The following is a 14709-nucleotide window of genomic DNA, read 5'->3' on the forward strand; positions in this document are numbered from 1 at the left end:
CTGTTCACTTACGGATAATCCAGATATTGTTGTTTTACCTGCAGACAAGGACAATGCTAAATTGTTCTGGAAAGCAGTTACAAGATGCAGTGTTAACTACCTGATTCAGCGTATTGAAGGATGCCGAGAGACTAACAGCCTCCTGAAGGAAAGTATATACACTGTACCTTTTTTATTTATTCATATCTGGGGCTCCTGATGATCGTCAGGGATATGATCATATTCTTTGGGAAATTTTGTCTTTACTGTTAGATGAGGAGTTGCTTGTCATCTGCAGAATGTAAAGAGCTTTTGTGTGATGATAAATCATCCAATCTTCTTGAATCTTTAAGTACAGTTGTTGCCTGACTGATACAACACTTTTCCCTTTCAAATATATTGAAAAAAGGCAAATGCTAATTCTTCAGTTTTCCAAATGATGATAGATGATAGTATTATTCTTGTTGAAACATTGTGGCATTTCAAAACTGCCATATGGCTGAGAATATAAACCACATATATGAAGTTACCAATGTGTGCACACACAATCGTTTCGAATTTATCTGCCAGATCATTCCACTATGTTGTGAGAAAGTCCATTATGTTTCATTGAATGTAATATCGTGAGAAATGATCAACACTATCGAAATATAGGAATTTGCTTAGGCTGAATAGACTTCCTCCTCCTCCACCTCTACCCTCCACACCTGTATCCATGAAATTTTGGGTCATGCATTTGCCCAACACACACAATGTATCAAAGCTAATGTATGCTTTTATATTTCATTTCAGGATGTGTACGACACAGTGTTGTTTGCAGTGGGTCGTCGTGCTTTAACAACTGAACTTGCTGTGAGTGCTGCAGGAGTGAAAACCCTTCCAGAATCTGGCAAGATTGCTGTCTGTGATGAGTGTACTAATGTACCACACATTTTTGCAGTTGGAGATGTTCTGCATGTAAGTCGACAAACTCACTCTCTCTCTCTCTCTCTCTCTCTCTCTCTCTCTCTCTCTCTCTCTCTCTCTCTCTCTCTGTCTGTGTGTGTGTGTGTGTGTGTGTGTGTGTGTGTGTGTGAAACATTGCATAGAACTATGAAATTTTAAAATGCTAACCAGTTGTCTGCTAGACACAATTATTGTACATGGAAATGTTCTTGATACCTATGCCATGTACACAGATTTACTATAAGACCATTTTAAAAATATGTCCATGAGTTAATGATGAGACCAAGAAAGAGGGAAACATTTTGCACTGCCTTTTAGGTATTGCAGCATTTTTAGCCCTTGGTTTCCACAGTCAACATGCAAACATCACATCAGAAAACAGGAAATTTCTTAGAACTGATCCAATCCATGATGAAAGAGATCCACTATTGAGAGTCCACTGGTAGGTAAAGGGAGTGCCTTATTTATCAAAAGGGATACAAAAGGGATTTATATTTATTTTGGCTGAACATGTTAAGGAACAAATTATTGCAGATATAAAAAAAAAACTAAATATTACAGAATAATTTGTAACAGCACTCCCAATAAAAGCAAAACTGAACAGACGAGCCATATAGTTAGATAGCGTGGTCGAAGTTACGCACTTCCTTCAGTTTCTTCTTTTAGGTCTGGAAGGACTGCAGAGGATATGTCAATATGTCAGAAGGTAGACAACAGCAGCTGGGGTAAAGATGGACTGGATATTGCATTGTGTAGGGCTCAAGGTTATGACACTGCTGCACCAATGTGAGGTGCACAGGGAGAAATACAATGAAAAATTTGATAAATCAGTTCAAAAGCCATGTTCATGCCCTGTGCCAATCATCCAGTATTGATGGGAATTAATTGTAGGAAAAAATAGGAACAAGTTTGAAACAATTGTCTGATACTTTCTGGAGTTCTTATTACAATTCAGTTAAAATCATAAAAGAAAATGTGAAACCAGGTGTTAGCATTTTTAAAGTTATACAAGATCCATCCAAAGCAAACCTCATTGCTAGATTTGCAGTAAGCTTCCTGTGATGTCATTTTACCTTTTTCATCTAAATAGACTTTCTTCACATGATCCTGAAGGAAGCAAATTTAGTCCACCAGTATCTACAATCTCCAAAAATGACTTTGAATAAAGGGCTCATCAAATTAAAATCCTGAATGAGTTTTTAGTGATGGAACGAACTACAGCTATAGGCAGTGCTGTTACTTTTGACACTAGGCTCTGCAGTGATGTGGTCAGTAAAATTTATTGATGAGGAGGAAGTAGAAGCATAAATAAAGCAATGCTGGGTAACTGGCTGTGATAGTGGATTATTGATTCAAGAACTAGTTCATTGGTTAATGTTCAAATCCATGGACTGATTCATGAATGAATTGTTATAATATATGGGCATGAAGGAAATCAACTAAATTTTCCAAATTGTTGAGACAAAATTTATGCTTGTAGCTCCCGATAAGACCCTGGTTGTAGCACTAGAAAATCTGGTAGAAAGTCAAGATAAGTTTGATAAGGAACAGGTGTGCAAGAAATAAAGATATCAGAGGCACCTACATGCCACTGATACGAGTACTGATGTTCCTGCGAGATGGGCAGCCTGAGAAATCCTCTAATTTGTGATTGAGTAGGACTTCAGTGAATCATTACCGTGTACATCACTTCAACCGTTTGTGTCAGTCACATCATGCGAGAGAAGTTTGTCTAATATGAAACTAATTCTAAACTGAAACTAATAAAAAAATATATTCACTCTACAATGTATTAAGAATGACTGGCCAATCTGTCCAGTTTATCACCTGAAAGAAAAGTTTTAGGTGAAATAGATTCCATGGCATTATTGAGAGTTTCAGTAAAATAAAGGTACGAAATCGTATACTTTAATAATATCAATATAACTATGATCTCATACAGAGGTTACAAAAGTAACTGATATTATAATTGTACAAGATTTGTTTCCAGACTTAGAAAAATAAAAAAAGTAGTTTTCTTAGTCTATTATTTTGTATTTCTTTGCATCCTACCCTATGGTTGCTGCATTAAATGCCGTTCTGTATTCTAAGTTTCTCATCCATATCTTCAAGTATGTACATTACAATTAATAGAGTGTGGAATAAATTAGTTTTTTTTTCTATCTTCATGTACAGTTGTAATAACGAAAATAATCAATTACTAATAACAAAAGTAAATGGACAGATAAAAAAAATCTACTTGCTAAGTGGCAACAGGAGAAACACACACACACACACACACACACACACACACACACACACACACACACACACACACACACACACACACACAAAAAGGATATAACTTTCACAAGCTTTCAAAGCCAGTGGCTCCTTCTTCTGGCAGAAGAGTTGCAGGGAGACGAAGAGGGGTGAAGAAAAAGGATTGGAGAGGTTTAGGGAAAGGGTGCAGTTTAGAAATTGTCAGATATTTTCCCCACCACACGTAGAATAGCTTTTCACCACCCTCCCAATCCCTGCAATGTCCTTATCGGACCCTATGCTCCTTCAGCACCCCTCTCCCTGCCCAAAGGCTCCTACCCCTGTGACTGTCCCTGGTGCAAGACCTGCCCTATACGCCCTCGTACCACCACCTATTCCAGCCCTGTAACTGGCAAAACATATACTATCAAAGGGAGAGCCACCTGTGAAACGACATGTCATATACCAGCTGTTATGTAAACACTGTTCAGCCTTTTACATCAGCATGACTACAGCTCAGTTATCAGTCAGGATGAATGAGCATAGGCAGAGGGTGTATACAGGCAACACACACCATCCTGTTGCAGAGCATGCTGTACAACATGATAGTCATTGCCTCGGTGCCCACAGAGCGAGGTGGTGCAGTGGTTAGCACACTGGACTCACATTCGGGAGGTCGATGGTTCAATCCCGTGTCCGGCCATCCCCATTAATGTTTTCCATGATTTCCCTAAATGGCTCCAAGCAAATGCCAGGATGGTTCCTTTGAAAGGGCATGGCTGGCTTTCTTCCCCGTCCATCCCTAATCCAATGAGATTGATGAGCTCGCAGTTTGGTCTCTTCCCCCCAAACAACCCAACCCCCAACCTCTGTGCCTGTTTCACCACACACGCCATCTGGATTCTTCCCCCAGACACTATTTTCTCAGAACTCTGCGGTTGGGAACTAGCTCTACAACATGTCATTGGCACCTGCCACCCACCTGGCATTAATTTGTGTTAATTTCCTCTGTCTCAGCACTTATTCACAGTAACTACCCCTTTCTTCATGCTATTTCAGTTTTCTCGGTCTTTCATTTTCTGGGTTGTCTATATTTCACTGCCCCCGACCCACCTCTGTTACATTTAATGCACTTAGCTTTTCACTCTTATTAACTCGTGCATGACATTTTAGTAGTAATCTCTATCTTGCATATTACCTTGACTTCCAACTTTAAGCACTCAGGTTTTCAAATCTCATCCAGTGCAATCACCAACAATCAGTCTTACATCAGTTTACAGCTTGAACATTTAGCAATTTTTCAACATAATCACCATTTCTGTCGATGCACTTTTGTAGACGCTGTGGCAGTTTTTGTATGCCCATGTCATAACAGCTCGCTACCATGCTGTTTAGAAAATGATGAACCTCTTCTTTCACCTCGTTGTCGGAGCTGAATCGCTGGGACTACAATTAACGCTGACAGGTACTGTGAGACTCCGAAAAAACTATAATGGGCAATTCAGAACCGGAGAAGAGCAATGTTGAGCAAGGGCGTACACATTCTCCATGACAACGTTCACCGTCACATCGCTCAGCAAACCATTGCTCTCCTGCAACAGTTTTAGTGGAACAAAATCATCCACCCACCCTATAGTCCTGACTTGGAGCCTAGTGACTATCACCTGTTCCCTAGGTTAAAAGAACATTTGGCCAGAAAGTGATTCAGCTCTGACGGCGAGGTGAAAGAAGTAGTTCATAACTTTCTGAACAGCATGGCGGTGAGCTGGTATGACATGGGCATACAAAAACTGCCATAGCGTCTACAAAAATGCATCGCCAGAAATGGTGATTATGTTGAAAAATAGCTAAATGTTCAAGCTGTAAACTGATGTAAACCAGTGTATAAGTAAACAGAACTTTGTACTTATAAAAAAATAGGAGACCTTACATTTGGCATTACCCTCGTATCTGTAACCCCGTTTTAGCAGAGACTTCATGTAAATATACAAGGGCTTCTTGCACTTCTTCTCTTTTGTTGCCGAATATTGCCACATCATCTGCAAATGCTAGGCATTTTATGATTGTCTTGTTTGCACGTGTTCTTCCTAACTGAATTCCCCCCCCCCCCCCCCCCCTCCCGCTGCTTCATAATTTTGTCCAGGACTATGTTGAATAGAAGTGATGAGACACCATCTCCTTGTCCGACCCCTGTATATATCTCAAATGGCTCTAAACTTTCTCCCATAACTTTTATTCTGCATATGGTGCTTGTGAGCATCTGTTCTATCAGTGCCCTAGTTTTTCTGTTTATTCCATATTCTTCTAGTGTGTCAGTCTGCCTGTCAATGGAGTCATAGGCCTTCTTAAAGTCCACAAATGTAACTACAATGTTGTTCGCCTGTCTGACCTTAAAGTGTGTTCGCAGGTTCCAAATTTTTTCAATACAAGGTCTTCCCTTTCTGAACCCTGCCTGCTATTCACCTGTCTTTGTATCCACTTGTGGTTAGCAATACTTGGACAGAATTTAAGTGACTGGTAATAATGAGATCCCTCTGTAGTTATTAGGGTCTGCCCTGTCTCTCTTTTTGAGGAGTGGGTGAATCAGTGCGCATTTTCATTCCCTTGTAATGTTCTCTGTACTCCATATTTCCAAGAGAATTTTATGAATTTTCTTTGTAATACTTTGATCTGTGAGTTTTCAAATATCGGCATTAATGCCTTCTTCCCATGGTGCTCTGTTGTTGTTAGTTGTCCTCTACCTCTGTGATGTAGGCAGCTTCGAGTCTGGGTTTGGTAGTATTTTCGTGAATTGTAATTTTTCTTTGGGCTTCTCACAGTTAAGGAGTTACTCAAAGTATCCTTTAAGAGTATTTCAATTTACATTAGTGTTTGTTTCTAGATATCTTTTTGTTCTTGTGAAGCAGATGTTTGGAGGCTTATAACCCTTTATATTTTCCCTGAATATTCTGGAGAAATTTCTCGTATTATTTTTCTTGAAGCCCTCCTAGATTTCATTTAGTCTATTTTTGTTGTATGCCCTTTTCATTGCTCTAATACCTTTTGAGGATAGTTTTTGGACTTTGTGGAAATCCTGCAATGTTTCTGTTGCTGCTAAACTTCTTCCATGCCTTAACTCTTCGTTCAACTGCCCGATCACAAGTTTCTTTCTACTATCTATGTTTGCGTTTCCTGGGAGGCGTCCCGAACGCATTGTCTTCAGTTGGTCTGTCAAATTCTTTGTTGTATTCTGATTAATTTCTTCAATAATATGCTTAAGTACTCAAATATTGAGAGTTTGCAAGTATTGAGTTAACTAATTGTTCTGTACTACTTTGAATGTTTCTCTGGGAAGCTGTTAGTTCAAAGTTGGTATGTTGTTAAAATAAGGTACAAAAACAACATTCAGTCTGTTGGTGTGAAATTGTACAAAATTGTGCTTACCACAGCAGTGGGCAGCAGTTTATCTTGTAGTGTATGAAAATTTCTTACAAAACTGGGCACTGGCAAAAATCTGACATACAGGGAGCTCTTCATTATCCAGGTGCAGAACATCTGGTTTCCAGATTGCCCATGCAGAGCTCAGTAACTTTTAGAAAAAGAAGAAAGAAAATAAAGCCTTGAAGTGTTCTTTTGAAATTAAAATAAATATTTTCACACAGAGTACACTATAACACATGCGACTCATGTTCTAGCACCAGAGGTTGAGGCAGGCTCCAGTCCCACTGTTGGGCATCCTGCAAATATTTTTCTATTTCTGATTTCATCTTTCATTAAATGTGGGGACACTTCCCTTGTAACATGTTGGTGGCTTATTTTCTGTGTGTATGTTTGTCTCCTGTAGTAAAGACAATAAAGGAAAATTAGCAGAAAAGTTCTATAGTCACAAACATTTTGTACAGTGGTGGAGGGAATGCCATGTAAAACATATTAAAAATCCCGAGCATATGGAACAGGAGGAGGGGGGGGGGGGGGGGATTTAAAGGTTGCTGTTTTTCTTGAATAGCATGAGAATAGTGGCTTCTAGTGAAGGTTAAACTTCACTAAATTTCCAGCAAAAAGTATCATGTTTATTTCTTCCCCCAAAATGACTACTTCGGCATTGCAGGGCATGGAAAAAGAGCAGCTTATTAAAGGTAATGTTTTAGTGTTAAAATTAATGTCCACTGTCAGATGAAGTGGGTTAGGAACAAATATTAAATGTGTACCATGTCTGTGTGCAGTAAAGCCACATTCATGGATAAATTGTGCTCTGGGTATGTAACAGCGGAGTGTAGAAGTGTGAGGGAAGGTAGGTCGCTGGATTGTGGTCATGAACTTACTTCAGTCCTTCATAGATTTGCAAACTGAAGAGTGAGCAGGTGATTCCCCACTGTCACAAATAGCAACAACAGGGTGTAAATTTTATACTCACTCTTTGCAGTGCTCCTTGTGAATCACTGGTGACACCACTCACAGACATGCAGAGAGGGTGTTTATTTTCCACAAAGTGTGTTGGCACTATGTGGGAAACAGATACTAATGCAAGAAACACAGATTGACAAAATATATGTAAATCATTGAAAACTGTTAGATACGGCAAGGTGGAAACAGATTCTCAGTCATCCTGTAACACAGCATTCTTCCAGGATAGGCAACTTCCCCCACAATGAGCACTGCTGACTTTCCAGTTCACAGACTATACCTCTCCAGCATTTCTTGTCCAGTTCTCTTGTGTGAGTGGCCAAAATAACTTCACTCAATACTTTTTTTTATAGTGAAGTTATTTTCACTTTATTAGATGAGTCCTCATTTGCAGTTTTCAGTAAACCCATGTGTGTTTAGGATAATCCATGTTTTTGGTTCACTGTGCAGTCTTGGGTCCATGTAACCACATGTTAATTGAGAGATTACAATACTTAAATAAGACTAATAACTGGTAGGTTTTCATAAAACCTTGTGAGAAAGTTTGTAAATAACATTGTATTTATCTACTTTCATACACTTCCCACTTTTTTCCTTCTTATTTTGTACATAAATAAAGATGTTATTTCATAATAAATATGAGCATGTAGCACAACATTTAGGTAATGACTTTTTCTGTCCCCCAATAACTTTACACAACTTTTGTTTCATAGCAGTGACTAATTTCTACCAGATGAGGAATATGTGTGAAGAAAAATAATTTTGGAGTGACTGGGGCTGTGGTTGTGGGAGTACAATATTTTGTATGGCACAGCTTATTCTTAATAAAACTACTTACATGGTAATTCAAATATTGAAGCTGTCAGTACTCCCTATGTATAAGAGAAATGAGACTTAGCAGTCCCATTTACATTCAATTAACTACTGTTGGCCTGATAAGTTGTGTTTGTTTCTTTATATAGGAGAAACCAGAACTCACTCCAGTGGCAATCCATGCTGGTAAATTATTAGCACAGCGGCTGTTTACTGACAGCACACATACAATGGACTATGAAAATGTGGCAACAACTGTGTTTACACCCCTTGAATATGGGACAGTGGGTTTCAGTGAGGAAAAAGCTTTAGAAAGATTTGGTGCTGATAAGATTGAAGTATTCCATGCTTTTTATAAGCCTACAGAGTTCTTCATACCACAGAGGAATCCTGCTCGTTGTTACGTCAAAGTAGTCTCTCTTCGTGAATCACCACAGAAAGTGTTGGGAATGCATTTTGTAGGTCCCCACGCTGGTGAGGTTATCCAAGGATTTGCCTCTGCAGTAAAGTAAGTAATTTTTTTATTCAATAATTTTTATGAATAACATTTGCCTGTAATGTAAATTTAACCTAATGTAAGGGCTACATTTGCTACTGATGGCATATTTCATATGTAGAAATGCATTTTACTGTATACTAGACCATTTTAAGTATTTGATTTCTGGTAACTGAAACAAACTCAAAATTCTGAGGTATATTGACCGCTGTGCTTCTGTATTGCTTAACTTGCCAAGTGTTGGCAACAGAGGCAAAGAAAACCAAATGGAATGAAAAGCATAAAGTGTACCTACTTATTTTTGTGATTTGTGGGACAGATAAACAGTCACTAACACTGTGCTTAAAGTATGAAATGGAAAACAAACTCACTCAGTGGTCTAATTATAGAGAGATTACAATCTAAGTAAATACATACTAAGCTTTAAAATTACTTTAAGTAAGAAGTATCTACTACAATACCACTGTTGGACTGCTGCATAAACTTGCAAGTTTGTTGTTTTGAACGAAGATCTAGTATTGAAGGAAAAAAAGAGCACTCAAAGCAAACAATGTACCATACACTGGTAGAAGTAGACTTTGTATTGAATACTCTGCAGAATTCGCTTCATTCTTACTGAACAGCTTTTCACATCAACTAGTAGCACATGACTTGTTTTTAAGAAAGATGAAGACGCCTGAGCTTACCTTAATATTAAATGCTATGGCATTCCTAGAGGAGAATCCCTCAAAAAATCGGTACAGATTCATGAAAAATAACTGGAATGCACAGCTTGTTTTTTATACACTACATGTTGCAAATGATACAGCTCATGAACTTTCAGGACCTTTGGTATATCTTAAACACTGTACCCTATTGTTGAGAGCCAAGATACAATCTTAAGGAGTTTCAGCATGTATGTTACATGCTCGAATTATTTTGACCACTAGAACCTGTTACATTATGCAGGATGGTTACATTCAGTAGAAAACAAAGAAAGATCTGTTATGCCACAAGAATGCTGAGAGAAGCGATAATGTTCTCAGTGTATGAAAAAAATGTATGACAGGTTCAGAACCACTCAAATTGTTCACTGCCAATGGTGCTGTGTACTGTATAGTATAGTCACTGAATGAGTGTAGGGAAATGCAGAATCATTGTAACAGTGTTTCTACTTGATGTAATGAGTGGAAACTCTCTTGTGGAAGGTCCTGGAGAAGAGTAACAAATAAAGAAAACCACTTAACTTACATGATACTGGTGTGACAAATTCTGGGATAGTACATTTGGAGTCTTCACAAAATAAAGAAGACATTAGATGTCAAATAGTCCAGTATTATAGGATCACAACTGATCGTAAAGCCCATATGAAAGTAAAACATATATGCTGATGGTATTCAGTGGAAATACTTGGAAAAATGGTGTCCTTGTGAAACGGTGTGTTTGGATGTATTAAGAGAAGCATTTGATGAGGACTCTGCAGCAACTCCATTTATACCATTTTGGCATTTCACATCAGGATCATGAGAATATGGTAAGAGAGAGTGGAATCGGAAAAATGTTGCTGATGTGATAAGATTACCCTATTTCATCCAGTGTACAGTATGTTGCAGAGTAGAAGAGATGAAACTGCCTTTTTTTCAGACTAGTGTCTCTCTTGCTATGAATACCATAAAGTATCAGAACCCTAACCCCACCTGTTGTAATTTGTTTTGAAATTGCTATCTAGCATCTGAGCAGAGTTGACGCTGTTTTGTGAAACAAAGTTTGTTTTTCAGGTGTGGTCTCACTATGGAGAAATTGGTAACCACTGTGGGTATTCATCCAACAACTGCAGAAGAGTTTACAAGGCTCTACATAACAAAACGCTCTGGTCTGGATCCTACTCCTCAGGCTTGTTGCAGCTAGAGAGGGAAACAAAACAACAGGATTTTGAGTATATACAAAAGGCTGGGTTGCATTAAAAGTATGCAGTCTGGCATTCCTTTCTTTCAACATAACAGAATGGGCCAAGTTACTTCACTATTCAAAGCCGTTCATGTAACTGCTGCTCTACAGTTTGTTTGGGACGATTATTTTTTAATTATAAATAAAAATTTATCTGAATTGTTCTACTGTTCTTGTGATTTAACTTTTTTATGAAACTTTTTTCAGCAATTTTTTATTTTGAGATACTTTATAGCTGGCATAAAAGTTGCCAAAAAGATTTCATGGTGCATGTACTTCAATTTGAAAGCTGTTGCTAATTAATTTTTTCTTGCTTTTTTCGAATGAGTGTTTGTGGATCATGGTGTAAACACTTGTTGCTCAAATTTTATTACACAGATGTGATCTAGTATTAAATAAAAGTAGGCTTAGTTCCTGTTGAGTATTCCAATAGTATTTTGAGTGTTTACACACACACACACACACACCTGTTTCATGATGTAACTTGGCCATAAGCACAGAAATTTCTGATATGATGTAGATCTGTACCATTATCAGTATTTTAAAATGACAATTTATTTTTGAATCCCTTGCTTCAAAACATCAGATTGAGTTTCATAAAATATTTTTATTTTTGTAGACTACTTGTTTAAATGTTGTAATTACAGTTGTAAAATAAATGTATCTAAAACAGTTTCCTGTTGTGTTCTTATCTTCCTAGTACCAGTTTCCCATAGTATAGTCACTAAATTTTTGTATGCCAAGTTACATTACTTTTATGTGCATTCTTTTAACATTGTGAATGAAAGACAAGTGAAGCCATCTAAAATTTGTATGAAGGCATCTTTTACGAAGTATGAACTCCCAATTGCCCAATTGAAGTGTGAGCTCTGAAGCAAATAAAAGAAAAAAGTTTTTCAACACAGACTTTGAAAGCTAACAAAACACTTAAAAAGGAATGATGAACGCAACGCACCATAGGTGACGATTGTTGATGTCTCTTATATATAGTAAGATGAAAGCAGGAAAAAAATAGTTCCTATAAGAGTAATGAAGTATAATAGAAGTAAATTGGGTGATACTGAGTGAATTAAATTAGACAAGGAGACTTCAAAGATAGTAATAGTTTTTCTATTTGGCAGGAAAAATACTGATGATATGAATAAAAGTAAACAGGGTTTTGGAATGCTGCAGAGAGAGAACCAGTGCTGAGAAAGACATCAAACTTGAACAGCCTGTTATTGATGGGGGGGGGGGGGGGGGGGGGGGAATTATCAATATACAGTGCTGTGAGGTTGGCTACAAACAGATGAATTGAAATATGATGGGTATGGTCTGTGTTGCACATTACACTATCCATACCATTCAATATTCACGACTGCACAAGTTCGCCAGTTAACAATTGTAGTTTTTTAAATAGTTAAGTAAGCTCACACACCACAGCAAGGTCATATCCACATTGGATGGGAAAAACTGATTTTTAATTGTTGTGGGGCTAAAAACTGCATAAGAAATAAAATTACAGTGGTTTTTAATTGTTGAGACTGACGTAAGACATTTTCAATGTGCTGTCCACTGTTTTCACACAGATTGGTGTGTGTTGAGGGGGAGGGGGTGGGGGTCAGGTTCAGAATGTGTTGTGCAATGTGCGCCTTCAATTCAGCTATATTCATAATGGAAGCACTGAGCACAATATCTTTCAGATAACCTCACAGCCAAAAATCACTTGGATCATAATCAGGTGACCTGGATGGCCAGGTTGATAATTCTAGCATTTCCTAAATGCCTTCGCAGTAGCCACTTCACTGGCTGTGCAATGTGCATAGGAGTGCTGTTTTGCATAAAAATGATTGTACCAATACATTTACGCTGTTCATGGGCTGGAATGACATTGATGCGCAAAAAAAAAGCCACAGTGTTTACCAGTGATGGTACAGGTAAACGGCTCATCTCTTAAAAAAAAAAAATAAAAAAAAAAAAACCTCTGATAAGCAATGAAGTCAACCTGCAACACAGTCAGCTCTACGTAGTGGTATCGGCTGATGTACATGTGGATTTTTTGTTGCCCTTATTCTGCAGTTCTGTGTAATGTCTGTGGAGGTAGAAATGGGCTTCATCTGTCCAGTGTGTTCCGTAGCCATTCACTGTCCACTCCCACCTGAGCAAGAAATTCCAGATAGAATTTTGTGTAGCTGGCATGTCAGCAGGAAACAACTGAACATCAATGATATTGTATAGAGAGCAATGCAGGATGTTTCATCAGATTTTAGGCACTGTGCTCGCACCCCTGTGCACTGCATATTTGCTCACCATCGCCCAACCCTCCTGCAATGCTGTGGCTACATTTTTGGTAAGACTTTGGGTCAAATGCTTTCCTACCTCTACAGCATTGCACTTAAAAAGAACATGTCTCTTCGAATTTTGTAACTTTTTTCTCCAGACCCTTGGCAGACATCAGACTATTACCTTTCCTCATACCCTTGAGTGTCTGGAACTTATGCAGGGTTACTGGTGCACCATCTCCGTTCTTGTAAAAGAGCTTTACCAGCAGTTCATGATTCTTCATGGAGATGGTCGTTGGGCATCTCACATACAAACTGAGGAACAGACACGTGCCACGCATCTGTTGGTTTGCATATTCCAATGCTTACAGTGTCAATTATTGGTCAAATTTTCACTGTGTGAATTATATGCTGTACAAATTTGACATCATTCTGAGCAGGGGTTCTCTTTCTATACCAGTTTCTATATTGGTACTTTAATTATAGACATGTATAAACTGAAACTAGTAAGAAAATCTTATCTAGTTTGGTTCATATTTGTTCCTTCTTCACAGTCAACATTGCCTTTCATGTGACTTAATGATCCTAAATAATCTCACAGAAATGTTCTCTTGACTGTATTGCTACCATAATAATAATCCTCCAAAAACTGTTGCAGTATGTTTGTTCTCCAGTGTTTCTTGCAATATAAATCCACTCTATGAAACTTTTAACATGTCTCTTTGTAGAACTCATTAAAGACTAAGTGTGAAGTGGCAGTATTGTAAGGAAGTAGCTTAATAAACATACATCTCAGTTTTTATTAATCAGTGACTGATTATTTTTTTGAGTTGTGTTAATACTGTAGCTGCCTTTTCTGTAGAAATGAGTAAAAAAAAAAAAATCCACTCTGCAAAGGAGAATAAATGCAAATATTCACATATCCATGACACAAAAATATGTTATAAAGGTAAAGTGAAAGAAAGAAAAAGCAGTGCATGTAATGTCAAACACATGAAAAGTAAGTCTCTTTTTTTCCATCTTTGTTATGCGAGGCTTTATCTTGTGAACTGTAACAGTGGGCAAAAGTAAAGATGAACTAAGAAAGGAATTGGGGAAGCTGAATGTTTTCAAACAGAACAGTGTAGACATATGTGAAGATTACTGGTCTGAACTGAATCAGTTAGGAATGAAGCAGTGTGAGGAAATTTTCTGAAATGATCAATGACATTGTCACTATTGAGAGGGTCAAGAACACCCTTTCCAAAAGTAATTACGTGCAGAAATGGTAGTGGGCAGCTCAGCAACAGTGATTGCAGTTAGCTGCAACAAAGCAGTGACAACAATCACTTCTCTCCCTGTTCCATAGGTTAAAAAATGGCAGCTAGAGGGCTACACCTGTAACACCCACAATGGATAATTGCATCATGGGTATATTGCATCAGTCCACGGTGTTATGAAGTTCATTTGCGACACATCCTGGTACAGTTTCAAGCTTTCTATAACATCTCCATCGTCTTCGTCAGGAACAACCAACTGTTGTGGTTGCTACTGTTGTAACCATTTATAGCCCTAGAAGGCTTCTGACTTACCAATGTACATTGTCATTAAGCCATGCTCTCAGAGTATGTGTGTCTGTCTATGCACTGGTAGGGTCAGTGCTCTCACAGGAGAGTAAAAAATTCA

At 38.0% G+C, this 14709-nt stretch overlaps 1 protein-coding gene across 3 annotated transcripts in view; it reads left to right on the forward strand.

The window, feature by feature from the left end:
- LOC126189765 (thioredoxin reductase 2, mitochondrial) overlaps positions 1-11458 on the forward strand; it is a 59259-nt gene extending 47801 nt beyond the window's left edge. For all 3 annotated transcript variants that reach the window (XM_049930969.1, XM_049930967.1, XM_049930968.1), the window contains 3 exons: positions 772-936; positions 8511-8869; positions 10615-11458. In XM_049930969.1, the coding sequence (XP_049786926.1) occupies positions 772-936; positions 8511-8869; positions 10615-10744 (654 nt within the window). In that variant the 3' untranslated portion in view covers positions 10745-11458. The remainder of the gene's footprint in view (positions 1-771; positions 937-8510; positions 8870-10614) is intronic.
- The last annotated feature ends 3251 nt before the right edge of the window (positions 11459-14709 follow it).

This window comes from Schistocerca cancellata, chromosome 1, assembly GCF_023864275.1.
Source record: "Schistocerca cancellata isolate TAMUIC-IGC-003103 chromosome 1, iqSchCanc2.1, whole genome shotgun sequence".
NCBI classification, from domain to species: domain Eukaryota; kingdom Metazoa; phylum Arthropoda; class Insecta; order Orthoptera; family Acrididae; genus Schistocerca; species Schistocerca cancellata.